General features: G+C 38.1%; 2 protein-coding genes across 2 annotated transcripts in view; both read left to right on the top strand.

Moving 5' to 3' along the window:
- Positions 1-7389, top strand: part of LOC139147524 (uncharacterized) — a 23309-nt gene extending 15920 nt beyond the window's left edge. Inside the window, exons 21-30 of the mRNA XM_070718641.1 lie at positions 433-687; positions 1406-1591; positions 2638-2749; positions 3345-3456; positions 3955-4216; positions 4540-4836; positions 5372-5562; positions 6110-6284; positions 6632-6798; positions 7251-7389. Coding sequence (XP_070574742.1) covers positions 433-687; positions 1406-1591; positions 2638-2749; positions 3345-3456; positions 3955-4216; positions 4540-4836; positions 5372-5562; positions 6110-6284; positions 6632-6759 — 1718 coding nt within the window. The 3' untranslated portion in view covers positions 6760-6798; positions 7251-7389. The remainder of the gene's footprint in view (positions 1-432; positions 688-1405; positions 1592-2637; positions 2750-3344; positions 3457-3954; positions 4217-4539; positions 4837-5371; positions 5563-6109; positions 6285-6631; positions 6799-7250) is intronic.
- On the top strand, positions 7307-26322 carry LOC139147014 (adhesion G protein-coupled receptor L3-like). Its single transcript, XM_070717865.1, has 18 exons — positions 7307-7389; positions 7817-8010; positions 8766-8966; positions 9947-10062; positions 10593-10781; positions 11619-11687; positions 12354-12480; positions 13119-13280; positions 13497-13572; positions 18900-19014; positions 19427-19479; positions 19720-19846; positions 20303-20406; positions 20763-20865; positions 21280-21436; positions 23898-23908; positions 25367-25447; positions 26227-26322. Exons 1-18 carry the CDS (start codon positions 7307-7309, stop codon positions 26320-26322), a joined length of 2064 nt encoding a protein of 687 aa, XP_070573966.1.

The following is a 26322-nucleotide window of genomic DNA, read 5'->3' as shown; positions in this document are numbered from 1 at the left end:
CGATGTAGATTATGACAGACATGTTTTAACTTTCATCAATTACCATCGTTCCTTGGATACAGTGTTTACATTTGTCGTGTGGGTCCCATACGACCTTTGACGTTTAGACGACTGTATCCCTTTAAAGGAATAACATATGTGTACTTGTAAATGAAATCCTGTCCTTCGGCTGTGCAGTATCATCTATCTGTTATAATGATTTCTGAACATTAGAGCTGACAATATTTAAAAGTATGGCAGTATCACAGAAGTTAAAGACCATCGTTATCAAAAAACAGAAAGCAAAAGCGTTGCGTCGGTCAGTAGCTTGTTAACTACGTCATAGCTCTATTTCTTTCACTTTTATAATGAGCGTATCCCATTTGTCCGTATGTTATCCTCCACTCATGGTAGCCCCGTCCTACCTCATGCTTGCTCTCGATACACCTACAGAATTCTCGGACTGGGTCAACCTGGGTCTCACTTGGTCCGACCGCAGCGGGCTACACCTGTACATCGACGGCATTCAACACGCCGCCGATTTCACCGGCTATCGGAAGATCAGACCCGAAGACTTCGAGACGAGGCTGATCCTCGGCAGAAGGAACGATTTCCTCGACAACGATTCGAATTTCACCTTCGAGGAATTCGCCGTCTTCGAACGAGAGTTGAAGCCGTACGAACTGCGAGAACTGTTCGGTTTGACAGGTGAGTGGTTATCGATGACGATGACGACGGTGCCGGTACATTTAAAGGGGCGGGATGATTAGCAGCTTTATCTCTGAACAAATTAATGAACTAGACACAACTTTCAAAGCAGAACAAAGAACATTATGAGCAACACTTAATGTCAACAAGCATGAATATGAAAACTAAGAATTGAAGACTGGTAGCTAGGATTTTTGCCTTCCCTGCGAAACTGTAAAGTGATTGACGTACAGTCAAGACTTTTTAGTATCAGTTAAGTACAGCTATTTCTGATGATGTACGTGTTTTCCTAGCACAGCAGGAACCACGATGAATGTCGTTAGATGACTTCCCTCCTCAAATTTGTATTTTGTCTGGAGCCGGAACGACGACGATTAACCCTTTGAGTGCCATATTTTTCCCTCCAAACTTTTAGTGCAATATTTTGTAAATTTTGTATATTTTTCTGTAATTTTTGAAGGATTTGGACTGAATTGACATGATATCCTATTGCTTTCAGTTTTTTATCATAATTTCTGAGAAAATGTGAAAGAAATTGTTTGATTTTCATTTTACAAAGATGACAAAAATTGAAGTTGGCGCTCAAAGGGTTAATGCTTTCGCGTCCTTGTTGTTAACAATGATGAACTATGCATATCACCCAGACCTAGTGCATGTTTTCCAGCGTTTTCAGCATGGAGAAATGCCATTTTTTGTATGTATTTTTTTATTGTGACAGAAAATCTCAACTACAAGGACGCCACCTACCACTGGGACACGCACGGACTCATCACGAGTGATTACTTCATCATGGCTAACAACGCCCCGGATCCGTCCATGGGCTTCATAGGTCCAAACGAGTACGTGGAAATCGTTGACGACGATACGATTGAATTGACCGGTCAACAGTCGGATATCATACTCGGTAAGGATGGTGTTTCTTTGCCCAATAACATTCCATCATCTTCTGTGGTCATTGGTCAAATTGCTGCCTGGATTGAATGTAACGTCACCTACACATGTTTGACTCGACGATGGAAACTTTGGAAAAATAATCTTACATACATGAGAAATTCACATGTTCGCCAAACTAAACCGCAGACAGTAAGCCTACATACAGTTCAACACAAGATGTTTCCCACCTGCATTATATATAAAAAAACTTTCAACGGTTTTTACACTATAGAAATAACGGACGACGCTCTCCACTAACGTTTATTTATTGGCAAGGACGAGAGGAAAGCCAAAAATTAACGGTCAAGGCTTGCTGAGCAGTTAATTTGGCTTTCCTCTCGCTCGCGCCCATAAATAAACGTTAATGGCACAGCGCGGAGTCTGTTATTTCCATTACATAATCAACGAACGCCTAAACCGTCAAAATTTACGAAAATTTCCCGTGCGAAGGACCACAGGACCCCAGAACTTGTTAGATTAAAGCGCGCGCTGCAAAAATTTTGCAAATTCGAAGATTTTTTTGGAAAAAGCGTCTAAACTTGGTCCACAAGTGCTCCATTTTGTTTTGTGATTGATTGTGATCTTTGCACAAATCACAATTTTCGTTTTAATGGCTGTGAAGTTACTATATTTACGATATTATTGACATTCACGAGCATGTAAATAAACCATTACTGTGTATTTGTGGGCAGTCACGTGGTTCAGCTCGACCAATTAAAATGCGACGGACAGGGCATGGTAATATAATGAGTGTCATTGTACTGTTCACAAGCTTGGTAGAGGCAGAGCATATTTCCATGGGCCGTTTGGTACAAAATTTCCAAAACTGTACACTTCGATTGGCATGTTAACAGCAATTGCTACGATTTCCAAGCGTAGACCTGACAACAGTTCCTTATCACTTGTTGGAGGGACTGTTGCATGACACATGGATAAAAATTCCTTTATTGATTGATTGATTATTTCGTAAAAAAAATGACTCCAATAAACATGACATCGTGACTCTGATCCCGACAGGTAATTTCACCGGGGCCTGTATAAGCGACCCTTCGTACTGTGACGCCGGCCTGACCGTTTCGTTTTGGATCAATTTTGCGTACACGACCAGTGGTACCGCTTATTTGCTCAGGTGAGTACAGCACTAAGACCGTGACGTACAACGGCGGTGTTTCTTTGCTTTCAGTAATATAGTTATTGTGTTGTACCAAATAATGAGAAAACTATGTCATGTCTGGCCATGAGCCAGAAAAAACCAATAAACACGGTAAGAAGGTATTGAGTATTAGGTTAGACGTGGCTAAACATGGTAAAATGTGCCTCTTGGGCAGATATTCAGACTCGTGTTGTTACAATACTTTGCTGTAATTACTGCTCATAAATGTGGATTCATTTTTGAAGCATGCAGAGTTAATGAAAGTTTTACTTTCTTGTTTTAGTGAAAATCGAAAACGTATATTTTTACATAGAGCATAGACAAGGTCTTTGCATAGAGCTAACATAGGGATCTTGATTTTCAAATATCGGTAAATTGAACCTGTTCTGTCCAGTCTTGATTTTGAAAGAAAATTGGGTAAAGTTTCCTTAAATACAGTTTGAGCAGAAGTTTAACTCTTTCAGTTCCGAGTTTCATACTAATTTAAATTGCGATAAAAAGCTGCATATCAATATGAATAAAAAACAGTATCTTTCTTATTTTTGTGTTATCTTTTTGTAACCCGCCACAGTTCCGGTGCCCAGGCTTCTTCAAGAGGCTTCGCTGTGTTCAGGCAGGCGGCCATCTTGAAGTTCATGATAAACGATGGATCGGAGAAAATAAACGCTCTCTATGACATTAATGTAAGTATCGACACGTCTTATCTTTTAAACGACAAAGGTAATAGTTTGCTTTACTTATCTGAGAGAAGTAAGCTTCACAAACACATCCCGACGCATACGATGATATGGCGAGATGTTCCTTGAGCTCGTCTGCTTTTGTGAATAAAACCCAAACAACTTACATTGGAACTTTCTGTCTGATTTCGACAATATATCTTTAACCCGATCAAACCTTCCATCCTAAAATGTAAAGAATTCCGTTGACTTTTATATTGAATAACGGTTGCACTTTGTGTTAGACAAAACCATCTTCTCAAATGACTGCAGTTTAGTAAAGGTGCCTGTTGGATGCCATATTTCGGGATCCACGACGTGAGGATACTTGTAAAATTCCGCTAAACCGAATTTCGTAGAAAGTCATCTGTATATAGAAAAAGCAAGAGTCGGCAACTTTGATTTAAGGGTGGAATAGAGAAAACGTTTTCTTTGTGTGACATTATCCCCTCCATTTTGCTTCAGGACATCCCCAACGGCGAATGGTGTAACCTGGCCTTCACCTGGCATAGGTATCTCGGATTTACAGCATATCTCAACGGTAACGAGATGTCAGCGACCTCGATAGGCACCCTGTCCGGTTCAAACACGGACGATCACACACTACTCCTTCTGGGTCGGCGAAACGACGCCGAGAGTCAGTACGCCGACTTCAAGATCCACAGTCTGGTGATCTGGCATGAGTACACGTACAGTAGACAGATACACAGGTTACTGGGAATTTCGGGTAAGGCAAATATCAGAGAAGTTTCGCGATTTGTATATCATGAACAGGGGAAAAAGTGTTGAAGGCGTCGTGTAAGAATATGGGGAAGTGAGTTTTCAGATCGGATAATTGTCAAGAGAAAGATTTAAAAAGTGGACTAAAATAGACAGAAAGCCAGACAGAAATACACAAAGAATATTTGGATCAAGGTAAAAACGTAATACCTGACCGTTTGATACGATACATAATGTCATCGTTTCATTTAATTAATCGATCAACCAGAAATATTTATGACACGCCATTATACACAGGAAATTATGTTTTTCTATATTTGTTTTGTCCAGAAATCGAGAAATATCACTACGACAAGGCGGACTACCTTTGGACTTTTGAAACTCCGACCAGCCTCTACTTCTCGGGAACCTACAGTTCCAGCGGCATTTCATACATAGCCGACAGGCACAGCATAGGAAAGGCGATATGCACTGACGGGTCAACGGGTTATATGCATTTTGGCCAAATTACGTGCCTTTCCAACCCGTCAACGTGCAACAATGGTTTCGCTGTTGCTATGTGGATAAAGCTAAGGGACATCCCAAGTATCCAGGGGCATCTGGTCAGCGTTGGTGCGCAGGAGGAAGGTACAAATTACTACAAATCTTGCTGGTTTTTGTCATCTTGTTATTTATTTATTTATTTATTTATTTATTTATTTATTTAAATAAACTCCGCTTATGCAATATGATTGTGAAGAAATTTCGAATTGAGCGCCGGCGCCCTTGACAATTGGTCATTGAAAAATGCTCCGCATGCGTAATACGTATGTACAGCGAAAAATATCATTTTAGTTGCACGGTGCGGACTAGTCAGAGCACTACTGACAATGACGCTAGTCTGGACTAATGAATAAAGCACAAGGAGAGTCCAAATGGTATAGCTGGCCCGCAAATTAATCAAGGTGTACTAGCGTCGACGTGCTTCTGCAGCATTTAATCATTTTAGTCGAAAATGGTCACAAAAAACAACCGCATCTGTAGGTAATTGCACACCTTATTCTGTGCGATGTACTCATTCTCTGATAAAATGAAGAAAAATACATACACACTCACAGATTTGACAAAAGATGACTAATATAAACTGTATTGATTCTCTACCCCTTCCTTTGGAAAAACAAAGATGAGAAGGGCTTCGTCGTAACCCAGAAACCGTCGCTGATCGAAGTGATTGTTGGAGACGGTTCCAGGCAGTGGAAAGTCGAAATCAGACAAGAACAGTTCTCCTTCAAATATTGGGAATATTTTGCCTTTATTTGGTCCTCGTCCGATGGTTTGACTGTCAGTATCAATGGCACTGAGGTTGCTAGTGAGGTAAGTCAAGAAACTGGAAAATCTATCAACCATTTCTTTACGAGTAATAATTAAAACTTCACACTGAACAATGTGTCCGGACCAGAACAAATGTATGTTAAAGAGATGCAGTCGTCGGATCGACCTGCGCTCAAATGTCGTATGGGACCCATACGATAAATGTAAACACTGTATCCAAAGTACGATGGTGATTGATGAAAGTAAAAACATGTCTGTCATAATCTACATCGTATAATTTAAATATTGCAGCTATGATGCTGAGATACATCTAAAAATATTGCACCAAATACATCGTTCGTAAACAAGAAACTCGCACAGGCGCAGTTCCCACAACTGTTTCCCTTTAAGACTACCCAAAATGGCCAGTGCGGGCACGCGATGTCGGACCAGATTCCAACTCGTAATTGGTCTGGATCCAGGGGTTGGTTTGGGTCCAACATCGAAACACTGGCCATGGTACCTATTTGGGCACAAAACAGTCAAAATCATGTATTGTATAGCTATTGGTATAACTTTGAAAGTAATTCTCCGTACTCATCTACCACAGGACACAGGCTCTAGGAACAGGGATCGTACTAACAACAACTACAAAAAGTTCACACTGGGGCGTTCTAACTCTGCAGGCGAGGGCTACATTCTCGCATGCTACGATGACGTCATCGTCATAGTGCCCGACGCAAATGAGCAGTTACCAACGCCAGCTGACTTGTATGGCGATCCAGGTGACGTCATCTATCCATTTTAAGTTGTTTTTTTTCAGTGTTGGCATTGGAATTAGAGTGGTGAAATTTACAATGAGCAAACCTTTCAATAAAAGAGTGGCAATAGTCTACTTTGATCTTCGATAGTAGTAGTTCTATGTCATGAATAAGTGTAAAAGGTCAGAGGTCAGATTTTGATTGTCCTGCATGGGTATGTAAATGGTATTCGTTAAATGAGAAAATAATCATTTAGAGACTATCATCTTTTCAATATAATATGGAAATTGTAGTACCATCTGTAGTGTCCTTATTTACCTATTATTTATTTATTTATTTATTTATTTATTTATTTATTTATTTATTTATAGAGTGCACAGGTTATCCGACGGCCAATGAACTCTTTACGTCACAGATGGAAACAATGACGTGGAGAAGGTTCAGACTCGATTGTACAGGGACCGAAACAAGAACGATGATGCATCAGTGGAGACTATAGATTACAGCGGACAGTATGGCTACATTGCCATTTCGGTTGGTAAGTTGCGTCATTAAAATTGTTTTCAATCAGGACATTGTGTTATGATGGCCTTTTTGGCCGTTGAAGGATAAAGGCTGATAATTTGGCGGTCACGATTGATTTATCGTTGCACAGAATGTCGCTGAAGTACCGAAACCTGTTCACTCTAAAGTGGCGGTGACATGTTGTGCTCGTATTAACCGACGGTGCAATGTACCATGACGGTATCATCTTGAGGGTTTCCTCTGATTTGAGTGGAGTGTGTGTCATGTTGAGAGGTCGCTGGCAGACAGTTCCACGATTACTATGCAAATTCAGTAACCAGCGGTGAAGTTTAACCAGCAGTCTTCTCATGACTGTCATTGGTCGGAAAACAAGGGCGAATGAATGTACACCAGTTTTCTTACAGTGTGACAATCAGAAACATTTTCTTTCGTCTGACTGCATCGCCTTTTTATCATTATTTTCAGCCAACGACACCGAAGCATGCTTAAACAGCCCGGACATGTGTACGAATGGCGTCACGATGTCGTTTTGGATGAAACCAATGTCTTTTGCAAATCTGGCGGATTCTAACACCAATCCCGATGGTTATGGTTACATTCTCAGGTTAGTGTCTGACAACAACGATCGTGTATAGGCTGTACGATAAGAGACAAGCACGCCTGCCTAATAGTTCAGAAGCTATTTGGTTTTATTTCAAGATCAACTGTAATTCATCAGTTTCATTTTCCACCTACGTCTTCTTCCATATTTTAGTTAATTAGTCATGGTATTAGCACAGTGTCTTGTTGTGAATTGGAAGAAACTTTAAAGCTGCAGAAGAATTGTTGCGTGGTCGTTCATGCAAACCTGAAATATCTTAACCCTAACCGAACAGTGCTACCATACTATCCTTGTTGTTTTTTCCTTGGTTATTCGACCTGCATATGCGCGCTCTCTCATTTATAGTGCATCTTACGCTCTCATCCACCTGTGATCTAGCTATATATCGGTAACTTGTTATAACATCCAGCGGAATCTTTCACGTCTACAGCTCTGGTCCCTCAGGTGACAAGGGATTCATCTTGAAGTGCACCCGCAGTTCTATGAACTTCATCGTGAACGACGGCCAAACGGTGTGGGACGCATCGATGCCGACAACACGGCTGTCGAGGGTGTGGACCAACATCGCCCTCTCGTGGAGTCAGGAGCAAGGGCCTAGAGTATTGATCAATGGTCTTGAACCATGTGAGTATTAACCTGCGCAACGCATGCTTCTTTCGGTCAAAATTGCCTGGAGTTGTTCACCTTATTTGCATAGAGTGCCAAAAACCGAGAATTGACATATGGCCAAGCGCCTTTTTAGCAATGAATCGCTGTTTATACCTGCCATACTGGAGTTCCGGACGAGGCTAAAGACTTAGTGTCCCTCCAACATAATATAAATTAAAAGTAGACTTCAAAATTTTCATGACACGGAGCTAATTGGCTGAAACCCATTTTTGTTGCTGAACCATTTCCTTTTCTGTAAATAATGACAATCTACCAATCTGATCAAACCTTCCGAGCCGCTGCACATTAGCAAGAATGTCTCTTCGAGTTTGTTTTTCATGAACTTTTACATACTTTTGGTTTGCTTGCTTGTTCACTGAATCATTCGTTTATTCAGTAATGCACTAATGACGTTTGCTGTCGTGCAATTAAAGGTACACTGTCACTGTATTCCGTTCCAATTTTGCCACAGTTATCATGGAAAGAGAAAATCTAACCAATCACAGATTTTAAGCGGGTGGCCGCTTTTTAAAAAACAGCGCCCTCACATGGGGATTTTGAATACCGAGGAACGCCCCTTTGACCATATATGGGCATATTTAGATTAAGGTGACTGTATATCTTAAATTGTATGATAATATATGCAATATAGCTTAACGGGATGTCTGATACTAACAACAACAATATTGATGGCACTGGTCAAATTTAACAATCCATTACACCTCCGACAGACACTACCGTCAACATGACCAGCCTGTCCACAACAGCAGCACCACACTCTTTCAATAAGCTACACCTCGGAAAGCGAAACGACGCCAACAGCGGTTACTTCTACGCGGCGTACGACGACCTGGCCGTCTGGTATAAAGTGCTAGAGTTCTCGGATCCAAACGTTGTGAAGTTTGTGTACGGCGAAGACTGCCATGAAGTCCGTAAGTCATTTAAGGTTCCAAGACAAGAAATTGACCATTTTAAAACAACAATTCTCTAGTGTTTAATAAGCTCAGAACCCCCATAAATTGTATATTTTCGGAAAGTCTAGATATAGGGGAACAGTTTGGTAACCAAAGTGTCACCATTGTTTACATAACTATCACGTGACAGGTAATTTGCATAACCTTTCAAAAATCGGTTTTCCCTATGTTTTGTTTCAATGCTTTGAGATATGTGGCTGAAATTTGTGTGAGTGCAAGCTTTCTGAAGGGTCTTCAAAAGATTGTCTCAGAATTTTTTAAACCTTCTAAAACAGTTTTTATGCCAGAAAAACTTCCAGAGCAGTGAATTTAAGCATAGTTGATTTCTTTAAAATTGTGCACCAAAAAAACTAAGAAAGATATAAAAAATCTGAGACACTTTTTGGAAGAGCGTTGTGACAGCTTGCATTCCAGCAAGTTTGAGTCAGATATTTTGAAGTATTGGGACAAAACATAGGGAAAACCGTTTTTTGAAAGGTTATGCAAATTACCGTGTCACGTGATAGTTATGTAAACAATGGAGACACTGTGGTTACCAAAATGTTCCCGTATATCTAGGCTTTCAGAAAATGTATACTGTTACAGGGGTTCTGAGCTTATTAACCGTTAGAGAATTGTTAGATTAAAAAGGTCACATTTCTTCAAGTTGTCTTGGAACCTTAATAACTTGGATTGGTATGAATGAATTTCTCACCCAGGGTACAAAATCTTAGATCTCGCAAACCAGAGCTTTATTTCCGCTCGACGAACTATGCAAAAATCAATTTATCAATCCATTTATATAAGGCACTTTTTGTGTTTAAGGCTCAAGCTTTTCAATGTCATTTGTTCTATGTCCACATTAAAAATTATATATCTATTAATTATACTGACTATCGGAGCGATGACATCGATAGATAAGCTCATAAACTCTTGATCATGCATGCTTACGTTTTCAGTTATCACTACCAACCACGCTGAACTTGACGCGAAGTCTGTTTGGACTGGCACTATTGAATGCGACAACCAGCATGCCTCGGGATGCTCGAGGGATCTCGACGAACTGTATGAAATGGTAAGCTAACATTCTCACTACGCCGAGAAGAGCCCTTTGTGCACCCATCGGCCACCTTCGACCCCTATCGGCCACCTTCGACAAGCAACCCAATTATCCTGTCTGAAAGTGTTCACTAAACACTGCCAAACCGGTGTATTTCATTAAGTTAAATTTCATTTTGCTTTAGATGACCTACGTGTCGCACAAAATATACTGTATAGTTACATCGTTTTTAGATTTTCTACCCTGTTTACATACTTTTAAGTACTAAGGGGCCGTGGATAATTAAAACATGCGCACGGTAAACGCGGGAGTTGAGACCGAACACAATTAGTTGCGTTTACCGTGCGCGTGTTTTATTTATCCACGGCCCCTTAGTTACAAAGTTTGCTTTTACGCTTGCTGGCGTCCCTATTGCTTGCTTCACCCTGTGCCCGAGCTGAACGTTAATATTACAATATCCACAACTCCTATCCAACATCTATTGTTATAGAATTAAGATGAACATTGCTAACACATCGCCGTATTTGCGTTCCAAATTTGTGCAGACGATTGTAGATGGCGTTTTATCTGCTGCGGCCTACGAGATAGCCATTGCCAAGTTGAACAGCTATGTACAACCGAGGACCTACATGACGTTGGACGAGCTGGAAGTGTCCTCGGAAATTCTGAATAAACTGCTTCATCATACACTACCGAACAAGATAAACGACACGGCGGCGGAAGACGATTTGCAGGTGACGTGATGTTTCTCGATGTGCTGTTTGAGTACTTCGTGTAAAAACAGGCAAAACGAGCCTCAAATACGGCTGAAGATACTCAGTTATAGTTCGTCACTTCTGGTTTTACTCATCTTCATGTCACAATGTCTTTTTTACGGCCCACCCCTCAGACTGTTACTGACGAAAGTGAACTTTTCTTCATCGATGAACTGAATCTATAAATGATGCCGTCACCACAAATCAAACGGGAACCCTACTCTATACTCATATATTAATTATCACCTCGAAAATCGACCATGGTTATTTATCAAGCAGTCTTTTTCCTGTCCCATCACTAATAATTTATTGATTATCTCGCACTCTTATTTAATTAATCGTGTTTCTCGAACACCCGAAAGGGATTACATTACTACTTTTGGGTATGGTTATAAAATGAATAAAAACCAGTATATAAGCTTATAAGGACATATTTCAAAACAGTATTAAGTAGACACAACACCTAAGATCTGTATGAGGTACTCGTTGCCATGGAGAGTCTTCAGATAGTGTGATAGGACACATGCGCCGTTATCCTGCTGTCTCTCCTTAGTAAAGGTCGACAGACGAAGGTTCCTCAATATACAAGATATACTCACCGATATCCATGGAGAAATACTAAGGACAATGCATATTGATAACTTTCCAGTGAAAATTAGGATTAAAAGTCATTGTATAAACAAAAGTTTGATATCTGTGTTATTGCGAGTTCATAGTTTTTATTTATAAAAACACGCCATGCAGAAATGCTGATTAATTCGATCCCATCTTGCTTAAAATAGACAGCAAAGTTACATCTTCTTGTTTCGTTCATAGACTGTGATGGATGTATCAAGTAATTTGTTGGAAAGCCATCGAACCGGAAAATGGAAGTCAGTTCATCAGGTGAGTTGTCTTTGAAATTGCGACGACCTATTCTTGCGACCGTCTTCAGAACTGCACTTCTCCTCGTTTAAAATATAGACATATACGGTCACTTTTGCGATGAATTCTACTGTGTTGTCATCATAAGTGTTTACATTATAGTACAATTCAAACAAACATGAATCCATACGGCGAAACCGGGCGAGAGGTGAAATATCACGTCTTCAGAAAGAGATCATTTCCCGTCAACAAAACCTTAGAAGAATACACAAACTGTAACTATTTCAGTTATTTCTGTTATTTGTAAGATAATTTGCCGAATTCTGTGTCTTGCTGAGGAAAAACGCAAGACAAATGGCGAGAGAATTGTGCTGAAATGAACAACTTGGGGACGGACATTTCATATTTTACGGAGTCAGACTGTCGGCAGTCATAAGTGTCATTTGTCGTCACTGCAGTGACACTATATAGACACGGCTGAATCAAGGGCCGATGACTGACGAAAGCCTATACGGCACTCGAGGTCATGCCTTCGGCATTCACGACTAGCGCCTTTGACGATACGCTTGCGACCCCCAAGCCCCCGTATGTGTGAGAGACAATACAATGATAGGAAAAACAGGGAACAAGGGGCTGTCGGCAGTCTAGTTGTCAGTCATTTCATCGACTTTGTATCTTTTCTCACAGAGCCATCCCGGGGCGACTATGATGATGAAGGACATTGAAGCATACGCAATGGACGTCGTCAAGAGAATGAGAGACGAAAACGGGCGAAAAGCTGACTTGAACGTGACATTGACATCAGATAATTTAAGTGAGTGATTTACAAATTCAAAAAAGTACTACAGCTGTAGTCAAAAACCATTTTCTTTTCTCAGTAGCAGTAATGTCTATCAATGAAGCCAGTTGACGTACATGAACTTGAGATTAAGCCAATCGGTACATAAATGAGTCAGCTGTGAACAGTTGTAGTTGCGCAACATGAATGCAAAAGTTCGAGCCACATCAACCGTATACTTCATACAGTCAAGAAGTTTGGGTCTCTGCACGATTTAATTATACGTCTTCATGATTGTTCCAAAATATGAAATGAAAAGCGAAGCTCCTCAAATACCATCTTGATGATTGAAAACAAAAAACCAAAGCTCGGCTTCCAAGAGTTTGACGTCTGCCGGATGTCCAGAATAATGTGTCTCTGGTGAAATAAGACGGTTTATTCAGAATGGTATGAACAGACCAACGAATGCTGGATTCACAGTAGCCCCAAGACAATTCAATATTATCTTTGGGATGAAATTCGTTTACTGAGAGGGGCAATCCTGGACAGTCAGACCACTAAAATGAAACAAGTGAAGGCCCTTAGTCTCGCAATTGTTTCATCTTCATATATTACAATCTTTCATAATTCTCGACATCTTTTTGTTAATTTTTTTGTTTCTCTTGCGATTACAGTAATGAACTTGGCAAGGTTCGACATCGCTGACTACGATCCGCAGGAGCAGTTTACGTTCCCGGTTTACGCGGACGGGAGACTCAGTTCCATCGACACTGCCTGGAACAACCCTCAAGACTCCATAACACTGCCAAAGAATATCTTCGACTTCACAATCAAAAGTAAGTAAGATTATCAGGATTTACGTATATTATAAGTGTCCTTCCGGTTTGTGGCTATGTTTGTGGCTATTTGTGGCTATACACGAATGTTGTACAGGAAAAGTTTCTGCAAAAGTTTTTTCATCGTATTCAAAAAAGTTTATATCCATATATGCGTGCATGCATACCTACCTACCTACTCACTTTTCATAAAATACATTTCTCTTCTTTCCTAAGATACTGGCAAAGCCTCCATAGTTTCCTTTTTGTACGAGACAATTGATGACGTACTTCCGGAGTATTCTGAAGACGAGTGAGTACATTCCTCAATAATAGACGGTGTCAAATTCCCCTTGTGAGGTCCTTTCAGTGGTATCATTTGTCAAAATCCAAATGACGCCAGCTGTAAATCAGAAACGAAAGCTTGGAAGTGTCACCAGCAGTGATGTGTGGTTATCTTTGTTCCAGATAGCAAGCACATCTTCTTTTCTTTCGTACAATATGTTGAAGTACTATTATCAGCCTTGCGAACGTAATTAGTCCAGTCAATCTACGCCAAAAAAGGGGTCAACCTAGGATAATTGCAACAGAAATTTTTTCTTCACCATGCATTTTGGAAAGGTCCTAGAAATAACATACTAAAAGTATAATAAAATCTAAGGGGTGCAACAGTGCCTAATTTGCATAAATGTAAAGGGGGCTCATGGGTATAAAATTGTCGCTGATAGATGGTTTCTACTTAAAATATGTGGCTAAACATGATTTTGATACAGGTTTTTTGGCTTATTTGCCTCCTTTTTGGTCTAGGCAATGTTGTTGAAAATATTTTGTCGTCATAGAAATATTCCTCATTTGCATAAATCCAATATGGCCGCCACAACACTTCACTTTTCTTAGTTTTTCTCGAATTAATAACTATTTTTAAGCTACTACTGACAGCAATAGAATAATTTTTTCACATTGTATTTTAGACAAGTCCTAGAATAACATACTAAAAGCCGAGTACAATCTAGAATTGTAAACAGTGCCTAATTTGCATAGATGTAAAAAGATTATGGGTACAAACGTAGTGCTGATTGAATGTTTCTTCTAAAAATAATTGGCTAAACATGATATGTTATGCAGGTTTTTGGCTTATTTGCCTTGTTTTTGGTTTAGGTAATGTTGATGGAAATATCTAGTCGTCATAGAAATATTCCTAATTTGCATAAATCCAATATGGCTGCCACAACCTTCACTTTTCTTTGTATTTTTCCCAATTAATAACTATTTTTAAGCTAAGTCTGACAGCAATAGAATTATTTATACACTGTGTATTTCAGAGAAGTCCTACCATGACATACTAAAAGCCTCGTACAATCTAGAAATGTAAACAATGCCTAATTTGCATATATGTAAAAAGATTATGGTTATTAACTAGTTGCTGATAGAATGTTGCTACTAAAAATATTCGGCTAAACATGATATATGCGGATTTGGGCTTATTTGCCTTGTGTTTGATTCAGGCAAGGTTGATTAAAATATTTTGTCGTCATAGAAATATTCTTCATTTGCATAAATCCAATATGGCCGCCACAACACTTCGCTTTTCTTTGTATGTCCCTAATTAGTAACTATATAAGCTACTTCTGACAGCAATAGAATTTAATTTTTCTTTGTGTATTTTAGAGAGGTCCTAGAATGACATACTAAAAGTCCAATACAATCTAAGAGGTATAACATTACCTAATATGTATAGATATAAACGGATAATGGGAGCAATACATTCACTGATAAAAGAAATATGCATATTGAATTGAGAAAAATGCGACATCATGTTCAAGTTATGTGTGCATTTATCTTAATTTTTGTCCAGGCAATATTTTTGGATACATTTTATCGCCCGAGAAATATTTTAATTTGCCTAAATCAAGTATAGCTGCCACTGCACTTCACTTAAAAATTATATTTAATCTACACAACAAGTAGTTTTTGTTTCCACTCTGTATTGAATTTGGAGAATGACAAACAAAATGACTATTAAGAGGGGAGACAGTGCATAATTTGAATAAATATAAAACTTAGAAAAGGGAACAAAATAGTTGCTGTTAATATATTTCTTAAAAATATATTCAGCAAATTGATATTTCATTCAAGCAATTTGATTATTTAATGTACTTTTGTGTTTGTAGGCAATGCATAAAATTATTTAAGATTCCTCATTTTACATAACTGCAATGTGCCCCTCCTACCACTTTACTTTTCCCTGTTTTGACCTATAGTATAAATGACTATATATAATGTTAAAAAACAACGGAGATCATTAGAACTAAATTTTAGTAGGGTCATGAAAGTTACATATCGCAAGTTTAAAGGCCTATGTTGGCACCAGATTTTCTCATCAGAAAATTTACCCACCAGATTACAATTTCAATGGAAAACAAAAGGCTATTACACCTCAATCATTCTCTTACAGACTAAACAAAGGTAATCCCAGGGATCGCGAAAAGTGCATTTAATGAAGTTGTGCATAAGACAGCTAATTTACCCAAATGCTAAATGGGTCATAGATGGTATACAAACCTGGTGCTGATAATCTATTTACGAAAGTGATTTAAGAGATAAGCTGACATTGTAATGACTATGTAACATCATTTTTTGTTTTTAGTTCAGGGAATGTTTTCAAATATATCTTACAGCGATAAAAAAAATTATTATTTGCATTTGTCCAATAAGTCAACCATGTCACTTCCTTGTTCTAATTGGAATGTGAATTATTTCTTCACCTTAAATACTTAAAGGTCCAAGAAAGGTATATTCAAAGTCTTGTACAAAGGGCTAATTTTAAAAGATTTTATAGGAAATGCCTACACTGTATTAAATGTAATAATTGAAACTTGAAATGTTTTACAATATCGTAAAGAGAGATTGGAAGTTTTTACTAACATTGCCAAATATATTTTACCTAATTTTGAGCGATTCCTCATGTGCATAAATCCTATATGATGACCATTAAAATAATTTTCTTTAATTTTTCAAATTGACGTCAACTTATTTTAATTAATTATGTTATCAGTAAAATGAGAAGTTACATTAAGAGACACTACTTGTTTAAGTTATTTAATACTTTAAATTCTTCCTATCGAAAGATGTCAATTTTATAACTTTAATGAACATTTTGCTCAGTACAAAGAAATTGACGTGGTTATTTATTTTCTGTGTATTTTAACTCATTGTAATGATTATATACAAATAGGGCCTACAGAATGAAAAGCCCAGTAAAAATAAACAATGATTTATTCGTATAGTTCATTTCAATTATCTAGAGAATTTGCATAATGTCAATAACATTGGCAACTTACTGGAAGATTTGGATTTTCTTAATGCATACCAAAATGCTTGGCCAAATAACCAACACTTTGTACTAAGCGAGGCTGAAGAAAATTTGTGTTTCAGCTCTATTTTCTTTTATTTTCACCCTTACCCCGTATTACTAATATAGATTAAGTGTTGGTAAAATGTAATTAAAGACCAGGTTGTGTGGTCACTGGTAAATCAGATATACTTTTGACTGTGTGCAACTTGCCTGTTCATGCCACATACAGAAATTTATGATAATAATGATAAATAAATTATAATGATCATGATGATGTAGAGGTACATTGTTATACTATATTGCCAATTATCATGAAATATGGATAAGGAAACTGTTCCTTTATCAGCTGAAAGACATTACAATAATCAAAGGACACTGCATTTCTCAAAATTTTGAATTTCTTGAAGACAACAATTGAAAATTAATATAAAGTCATATAATGGACTGAAGAGAGAGATTTCCTGTTTAATCTTACCGTACACAGCCATAGCATTAGGGAAAAACTGAAAAAAATCTGTTGACTGAATCATGATAATCTAAATCACTGGTAAATGCAAATCTAGATACTTTTCGTAATGTTACATGGTCTAGCTGCTCTTTCAAATTTTCATGACCGTGAAACAAGAAAACCAAAATGTGAAGGGATTTGCATCACAGAAGCTGCCGTTAACGAGTTTATCAATTAGGATATCAAATTTGGACATCAAATAATCATAAAATTGGTTATCCTGTATTTTGAACCTTATGGAAGTCTCACCTCAGATTGGCCAGACTCTCAATGCCTTAAGTGATCGATCTTATTGGTGATAATACAAAAGTCTAATAATCTGCAAATGGGAAGTCCATTACATAACAGCCCCATGAGTGATACTTGCACATCTATGATCTGATATGATACGCAGTACAATTATATCATCCTATGCTTCACATCTTTTCATTGAGTTGCCCTTCCCCATACTTATGGGTTCTACCATGAACTGCAGCAGCATGAATAACCCCAGAAGAAAGTAAAATCTAGACTTTCTGTTGTCAACGAAAGGATTCTGGCTGTAAACAAATGAACCACCTAGAGGAAGATGTAAACAGAGAGGAAGAGGAAGAAATTTTGATATGATAATGACCATCATAATAATTGTCATCACCACTACCATCATGGTGATTCAAATGATGTTCGTATTATACTAATGATAGTTTAATAATGAGAAAGATGATTCACGCACAACTATTAAGTGTGGGGAACCATTTATTAGTAATTGAATATTTCCATCGTCATTGAAGATAGTGACCAAAAGCATAAAATATTCCTTCAAAAATTTTACTGCAATCGAACATGTTGTAGGATAAAATGACTGAAAATGACAATTGATGTCAAATTATTGAACACGTCCAATGATTTTTTATGAATAACCTTATCGTCGTAAAAGAAAGAAGAATATCTAAAGAAAGAATTCTGATTCCCTTTATTCAAATAGTAATGCTCTGAAACTCTTCTCTTTATTCATTGCATTTCTGAATAACCAGAAAATGTCAATGGAAGCTATTGTAGTCTTATTGTATTCAGAAGACCGTTTGTGCCAATTATGCAAATTAGGCCTTTTGTATTAAAATAATTAGCATGCAAATTAGGTCAACCTCATTTGTTTTAGGTAATTCTTGCAAAACCTTAACAATTTCATTGAGAAAAAAAATTGTTTAAATATGAGCTTAAACATTCATTTTGTCTGAAATAGTGGAAAAACTGCGAATATATGCAAATTACTTAATTTGCATAATCTTTATTGTTCAAGACATTTAGAAAATAACTTGTTGAACCTTACTAAATTGTGTTGCAATGAAAAAAGTCACTTGAATTCAGTTTACATGTCCAAAATGTGAGTATAGCACTAGCAGTCATTTTAAAGGCGATACATAGCTAATTTGAATATATGCAAATTTAACCAATTTGCACCCCTTATATTTTCCTATACTTTTAATATGTCATTAGTGAGACCTTTCCAAAGGTCATGGTGAAGAAATAATTTCTGTTGCAATAAGTCCTAGGTTAAACCCTAAATTGACTGGACTAAATCCAGAGTGTCCAATATGTCACCGACATTCAGTTGTCAACAATAAAGGGGGAAATACAGACATGTGGGCTCTTTTGACGAACTGCACTGGATTTATCGACATTATTTAAAAAGTAGATTGAACAGGATTACTGCAGAAAAAAATATCACGAGTTTCAACTAATGCATTATTCCACATCTTTTTCTGACTTTATTTTTTGTCCTTCATTACGTTACTAGGAATTTGCAGCCAGATAGTTTAAAGGTCAACAGTCGTGTGTTGTCTCTTCTACTGGACCCTGAACTGAGAGAGGACCTGTACAATCCGATCGAAATCGTCCTTCAACATAGCGAGGTAAAATAAATACGGATCCTGACAAACTTGTGTTCTAGCTTCGAGATCATGAAACCGCGAACAGATCATTATACATTATAACATTTGCATTTGTCTGAAACAACGCCATGATGGCTCAAGGTGAGAGTATCTCGCTCAGTTTTCGTTTTTCTGACAAAAGAGGGCGTCTGAACTTTTAAATGCTGCTATCCGCAGCCCGTCCACTGCACTCCCTTGGTTGCTTCTGTCAGGACAGTGGGACAAAATGGCCGAGGAAGCCGTAGGGCCGCAGCAATAAACCTATAAATTGTATATATAGACACAGTCTCTCTATCCACTATAGGGCTGGTATTATGACAAGTTAATTTGTTCACTGTTTGTTTGTTCGTTTGTTTGTTTGTTTGTTCGTTGTTTGTTTGTTTGTTTGTTGCAGGAGAAACTGTCGGGTGAAGAGTCTCTCTGTGCATTCTGGGACTTCAATATGCCGTAAGTATCAAATGAAACTGAATCAGATAATCACACGAGTAGACTATTGTGTACGAGACAGCTCGGTCACACCGCAGAAGTGAAAATGTATACAGCTATTAAAGTACTTGTTTATCGTATTGATTTTTGCCTTATTTGTGTTTGAAATCTGAGTGATATTGGACATGTAACGACGCATATTCCGCGGCGTTTTTAAGGGCCAATGTTAAAAAATTACCTTTCGTCTGTTTACCCTGGTAGAAACACCATAAGTGGTGGTTGGAACACGAGTGGATGCGACGTTCATAGAAGTTACAAAACGGAGACTATATGCCACTGCTACCATCTGACCCACTTCACGACCGTCAAACAACCTAAAGCTTTAGTGGTAAGAAGTGTTTTAAGAACGCTCTTTATGTGGGTGTAGCCGAGCGATTTTGAGTCGCTTACTTCTTACCTATAGGTGATGAGGTACCGTAGCTTTTGAGTTCGAATCCGGTCTAGACGTTATTACATTCCATGATGTTTAATCGTTTTACAGGAGGTACTGTTTGAGAAAAAAGTTCATTTGTACTCTCAATCAAGAATTCACCACGAACGCACTGAATTGTACGAAAATACGGATACAAATTGGTACAGGTGTAATTTGATACCAATTGACTGTTTAATGTAATCATTATAAAGGAACGCATACATGTAATTTGGTTACAGTAAGCATTACTAAAATGTATGGTGAGTAAATGTGCACACAGGCACACCGAAAATCTCGGTGATCATCTATACAATGCTAAAGCCTTCGTATAAACAAATAAATACCTCCACCTTCTCCTTCACATTGTTCCAGATTGAAAGTCGCCACGACAAGATACTACGAATCATAACATGGGTCGGAATCGTTCTCTCCATGTTGACCTTGATACTCCTGCTGGCTATTTATGTTGGCTTCAGGTAAGACAGAAAACAGTGACAAAGCTGTCAAAATTTGAGAGAGAGAGAGAGAGAGAGAGAGAGAGAGAGAGAGAGAGAGAGAGAAGAGAGAGAGGAGAGAGAGAGAGAGAGAGAGAGAGAAAGACTAACCGTACATAAGAACGCGCGCTATCCAGTATCTTGTTTTGATATTTAGTCGATGATCTGCGGTGTAGCGCACTTACACTCATTCAACTGCCACTGTCAAGCAGAACAAGCTTCATGCAACGTCTTTGGGCCAGGAGAGAAACTGTTATTGAGGATCGTGAGATTTTGGATGATGAAATTTCTGCTAAACTTTGTCAGTCTAACATCAATCGCATTTTCTATTTCATCAGACCGCTCAGACGAGTGCATCACATGATACACATCAACCTGATAGTGGCCATGCTACTGGCCAAGTTGTGTGTCATCGTTGTACTATTAAGCGTCAATAACAAGGTGAGGACCAACCTCAGACTAACTCAAAAAAGTAACATATACTGTACCAAAGTCGAGGCTAAGTTCGCTTTTACACGAACGTGAGTGTCAATCAAAGTATCCTAATATTCAGAAAATTCTGATTGGATATGTGATTAATTTAACAAATATGATATCATGCCATTGGCACAGATAATCGATCATTCAAGCTTTCATATATAAATTTTTCAATTGCATAAGAGAGTGTAATCAATAATAAAACACTCTTACCATAAGGTTTGAAGTATATTTGTACTGCCGACATGTCTCCTTTACCATCAGTTATATAAAATCTGTGATTTGTGTGTGACAAAAATATAGACTGTTTAAACGCCTAACACTTTGAAGTTTGTGAACATTCTCATGTGTTGTTATGATTTGTATGAACTGTTTCAGAATGCTTGTAAAACGATGGCGGTGTTTCTACACTTCTTCTATACTGCCTCGTTTTCGTGGATGTTGGTAGATGGTATTCACTTATTGGTGGAGATCAAAGTCACGCTGGCGCTGTGGTTCCGCGAGAGGCTACGATACTACCTCCTCATTGGTTGGGGTAAATCTGCAGAAATTGTTCACATTGAGTGGCACATACATAAGGAAACTAATGTACTGGACGAACTTGAAAAACAGAAAGGCAGACTGACAGACAAACAAACAAACCGACTCGTTGACAGTAGCAGTAATTAATTAAAGAGGGTTTAAGACCTTGGTGACGATGAAAAAAATATAATCACGAACGACAACTTCAAAGAACGGAGTTGGTCAGATCTTTAACGTTGAAAATCAGCGTTTCATACAAAAGAACGGAAACAAATAGACAATGAGGGTCGATAGCATTGTGTGCATTGTCTAAAAAGGAGACGATAGTACATAAAAAGTTGAGGCTGCCAGAGAAGTTGCCAGGTGGAGATTTCAATATATATGTCCAAAGCTTTTAAGTGTTTGTCAAAAATGTCACAAGTTTGTCAGTGTAGTCTATCGGTAACTTGAAAATCATGACGTCAACGACAAAATTTCTTCTATTAGGTCTACCTGCAATGATCGTCGGGATATCTCTAGGAGTAACCATTGACGGTTATGGTGCAAGTAATTCGTACGTATATCTCTATTTCCTTTAACCGCTGTGCCTGTAATCAGTTTTTACACCGATGGTTTAATTGATTGTGAAACTGAGGTAAACTTATACATTTGCTAATTTTGATGCGATGCTCAAGAGAATATCACAAAGTTCCATAATCATTGTATGAAATCACTTCTTTTCATTTTTGAAGAAAAAAAATCAGTCAACATTGGTATTCTCGATCGAATTGTTGGCGACAAAGCAGGCATCCACTCTAGCTGAAATGCGCAGGCGCACACATCGATCCAATGCTAATATTGTGTACACTGAATGAAAATCTTATTAAAATGAGTTCTGATTATCGGCCTAAGTATGGATTTTTTCCACTGGCGCAATGACAAAGATCAATTGTAATCTTGCAGCTGTGCAAAGTTTTGTCTAGAAAAGGTTTACTGATAACATAGACTGGGTATTTTATCCGTAACAGGTGTCTGTTTTCGATCAAAGAGGGCGCAATGTGGGGATTCGTTGGACCTTGTTTTCTCATTATAATTGTAAGTGTAATGATAGTTCATATGATAGTTTTAAATATACGACTGATTTGTAAAATCTATTCAAGAATCTAGACAACACTATGTTTATGTCTACTATGACTTTGAATACGTTGTGGTGTGTGTCGGCTGAGATTCTGTCGATTTTTGTCTTAGCATCGCGGATTTTTGTTTGTTTGTTTGTTTTGTTTTGTTTTGTTTTTTAGTTTCTTAAACCGTTAGTAGCGTTTATAATCTCCTCATCAGTTGAATACATTACACAAGTTTACATGTTGTTATCGTTTCAATATCACAGGCTAATTGTTGGATTCTTGTCACCGTGATGAGGAACACAAACGAGGATGATCCAACACAAAAGATTGACAAGTTAGATTCTAGAAAGTAAGTGATAATATTATTCAAAACGTATTAACGGATTTAGGTGTCCCACCTGAGAAGATCTACCAGCGCCTACTCCTTTGTACCGTCAGGTTATTCTTACATAGGTCCCATTTGGTCACAGCGCTCTCTATGGGCGCTTAAGACATCACATAATTGTTTTGTTCAAGCTAGTTGCACTTCATATGTAGTGGATATGACAGCTGCATTTTGACAATCTTGGTTTCGCTTTAATTTGCTAGGCACGCAACAATCGGGTCGAGTGCTAAAAATCAATTCTCGGTACATTATAATACTCACACGCAATAAATACCCTATCACCTCTTATATGAATACACCAAAACGAAGGACTGTCAACTGAATACCTGACGACTGAAAATGTTAAAATAATCTCTACACTTTACAACACAGGTCAAGTTTACGTGCAAATGCCGTTCTTCTGCCATTACTTGGGATAACTTGGATATTCGGCGCCCTCTACGTCGGTGAAGTCCATCTTGTTCTCCGTTACTTTTTCGTGATATTGAACTCGTTACAGGTTAGTATATTTAACACAGAGAAAGATTTAAGTCTGCAAGTAAATGTTATTTTTTTATGTCTTACAAGTTTGTGATTCTATGAATGTTGAGGATTGTTCCTATGGGATCGCTATCTATTTTGACGTGATGATATTCTAAAGAGGACCCGAGAGGGTTTGGTTTTTGGTAAATGCAATGATGTACTGCATGGTGATGGCGTTTGTCATGTGATTTCTATTGAAATGGTGAGATCAGTGAATGTTGATTAACATGAATATGAATATCAATGGCGCCGTATGGTCTTTAAGCTGTAGCTAGCGTATTGCATGGGACATTCAGTTTGTTATTACTGTGCTTATAATGAGCTTCATATTATGTTTTCCTACTCAATAATTTTTCGCTTTCTTGCCTATTTATTTATTTATTAAAATTGAAATATTATTTATTAATCCCCATCCGTTTACTTTGACTTTCAGGGTTTATTTATATTCTTGCTCCACGGTCTAGGTAGCTCTGAGGTAAGAATATTCTAACTTTTCCAGTACATTCTTTCAAACTCATCAATGTCGAGTTTAAACCTTCGTTAGCTGTAACTTTTGATGAATTTCCCGGGTTTTTTTTTTGTTCTGTTTATAAAATACAGTTTCTTGTATGATGTTCAACTTGTTAACATAGCTGTACGTGTGAAATGTTGAAGGTCATAGTTGACAACAGAATTTTAGTCCGGACTTGAATTCATTTGTCGATAATAAGACTGGACAATGTGCACAATGCAGTCCGGGTCATTTCCAAAATTGGCGACTCATTATGATAATGTAGTCCGACTATAAGTCAATCATCGACCCGATAACGTCGTTAATAAAGTAGAGGTCACGCCAGGGTCACAAATCACCCGCCAAGAGTGATCGGCAGTTTACGGCCGCTCATTAAGCCTCTGTCTAATAAAGTTCGACAAATTTCAACTTTCAACATGATCCATGTGCACTGCAGAAGATCATGGCCGCCAACGAGTCTGTTATAAGTGAAAAAATAGTCGAGATATTTACGATTCATTTCTGCCGCCAGTTTATCGATTTCTCTCAAGTGCCGAGAATCATTTTGTAGATGTTTCCATTTCTACTAGAAATACTGTTTCAAGGTCATTTATGTAGGTGCGCGTATGACATTTTGCCAGAAGTAAAAGCGATGTTAGAGCTTTAAAATGATACATAACTTGTGGTTGCCCGACGCAGACTAAAAATGGTACGCGATTTTGAAAATGTTTGTTGACAGAGTGGCCACACAACTGTTCGAGATTACGATAGAATACCGCGCGATTAATCGCTATTTCACAAATGACCCGTATTCCCATGAAATGTGCAATGCCAAGTGTTTTGCAAAACCCATCTTTCACAGCTGACGATATTTTAACAAGGCTATACGATAATACACGAAAAACTTAAGTGAATGGTGCAGCGAAGGAGTTTATAGCAAGAAAGAGTTCGACACACTATGGCTTACGTAACCACGGACGTATGTTGAGGTTGCCAAGAAATACAATTTTTACTGATGGCGCGTTGGCCGCTGATTGGCTAATGGTAGAAAAACATAATATGGTAAAGCGTCGCAAATTTTGGAAACGACCCAGACTGCAATGCGTTGTGTTCAAAAGTCTCACATTAAGAGTTTCGACATGCCGTTAGCAAATGTACCCGAGCTGTCACGTTAGAGAGAAGACGAAATAACATACATGTTTCCTGGCAAAAAAAGTTAAAGCAGCAAGAACTACAGCCACTCTCCGTTTAAAACCACTTGTGCAAGTGTGCTTCGGACAAAATCGTCTTGGCGGGAAAAGGCTATCACCTGATTTTTAATTTTATTCATTAAGAGAAATACTATTCCATGACGTAATCTGTATGCTATTATGATGTGACTCACACGTATGAACTCGTGATTTGCTCAGTATAACGTTCAACATTGACCTTGTCGTTTTCCAGGTAAGACTGGTTGGGAAGGCAATTATTACAAGAAAGGACGTCGAAAAAGAAATTAAGACGAAACTAAAAAGGCTGTCGATGGTAAGTCACACTCACATTCAACCCAAAGATCATATGTTAAAATTAATAATGGATACTCCGGCTAGAAGGTAACGAATCATACAGGGGTTGTTGCTGCTGTGTCGCCTACGGCAATACAGCTGTACTCTCGGAAACTTAGCCTCCAAACAGAGTAAAAAGTATTCAAGCATACTAAACACAATCATATTCACACTGACTTTTGGTGAAGCTAAAGGCATGCAAAACGATTCTTATAGGACAATCGATTTCGCTATTTTTATTTCATTACATTTTTGTGTATATGTATAGATTATGATCATGCGAGACGTTTGCGATAATGCATCTGTTGCCATCATCAAGAACCTTTGATTTGTGGAATTTCAACTGATTTGTGTTCTGCGCTTCTCTTTTCCATATTCATTGAACTTTAACAGCTGTAAACTCACACTTATAGAAAGGCTTTGACTAATCATCGCTAGCAATTCAGATTCACCATTTATGCACGTATATTTTGTCACTTGCATGATGGAAGCAACTGCTTGAACATGAACCTTGTAGCAAGCTTGTAGCGAATCTCCAGCAAACCTCGAATCCTGGCGGGAAGGCATTGATTGAGGCATAGGGTCTTTCAAAACCCGTACGAGTTTAAACATACCCGATCTATTTCGCAGAGTAGCCGTATCCAACGAAGAAATATACACGCACTGAAGTTTCACTCTCATTTTTTCCATAGTGTCTGTAATTCCACTGAAATAAGCTCATCAACATAATTATGTGTTTTTTTCTTTTTGTAACTAAAGACAAAGGAAGAGCAATTAAAACAAATTGAAGAGGAGAGGAAACCGCCTCCAAAACCAGCGTGTAAGTATGACCACGGTGAAATTGTTCCTGACTAA

The sequence above is a fragment of the Ptychodera flava genome, chromosome 13 (assembly GCF_041260155.1).
Source record: "Ptychodera flava strain L36383 chromosome 13, AS_Pfla_20210202, whole genome shotgun sequence".
NCBI lineage: Eukaryota > Metazoa > Hemichordata > Enteropneusta > Ptychoderidae > Ptychodera > Ptychodera flava.
The sequence above is the reverse complement of the archived record's forward strand: the minus strand, read 5'-3'. Positions and strand labels throughout refer to the sequence as shown.

Bases quoted from the DNA above. Each gene is read 5' to 3' on its own strand.
- LOC139147014 (XM_070717865.1), top strand. From the start codon at position 7,307: ATGTCGTTTTGGATGAAACCAATGTCTTTTGCAAATCTGGCGGATTCT. The intron at 10,063-10,592 runs GTAAGCTAACAT...AAATTTGTGCAG, and splicing joins TCGACGAACTGTATGAAATG to ACGATTGTAGATGGCGTTTT. The intron at 10,782-11,618 runs GTGACGTGATGT...TTTCGTTCATAG, and splicing joins CGGCGGAAGACGATTTGCAG to ACTGTGATGGATGTATCAAG.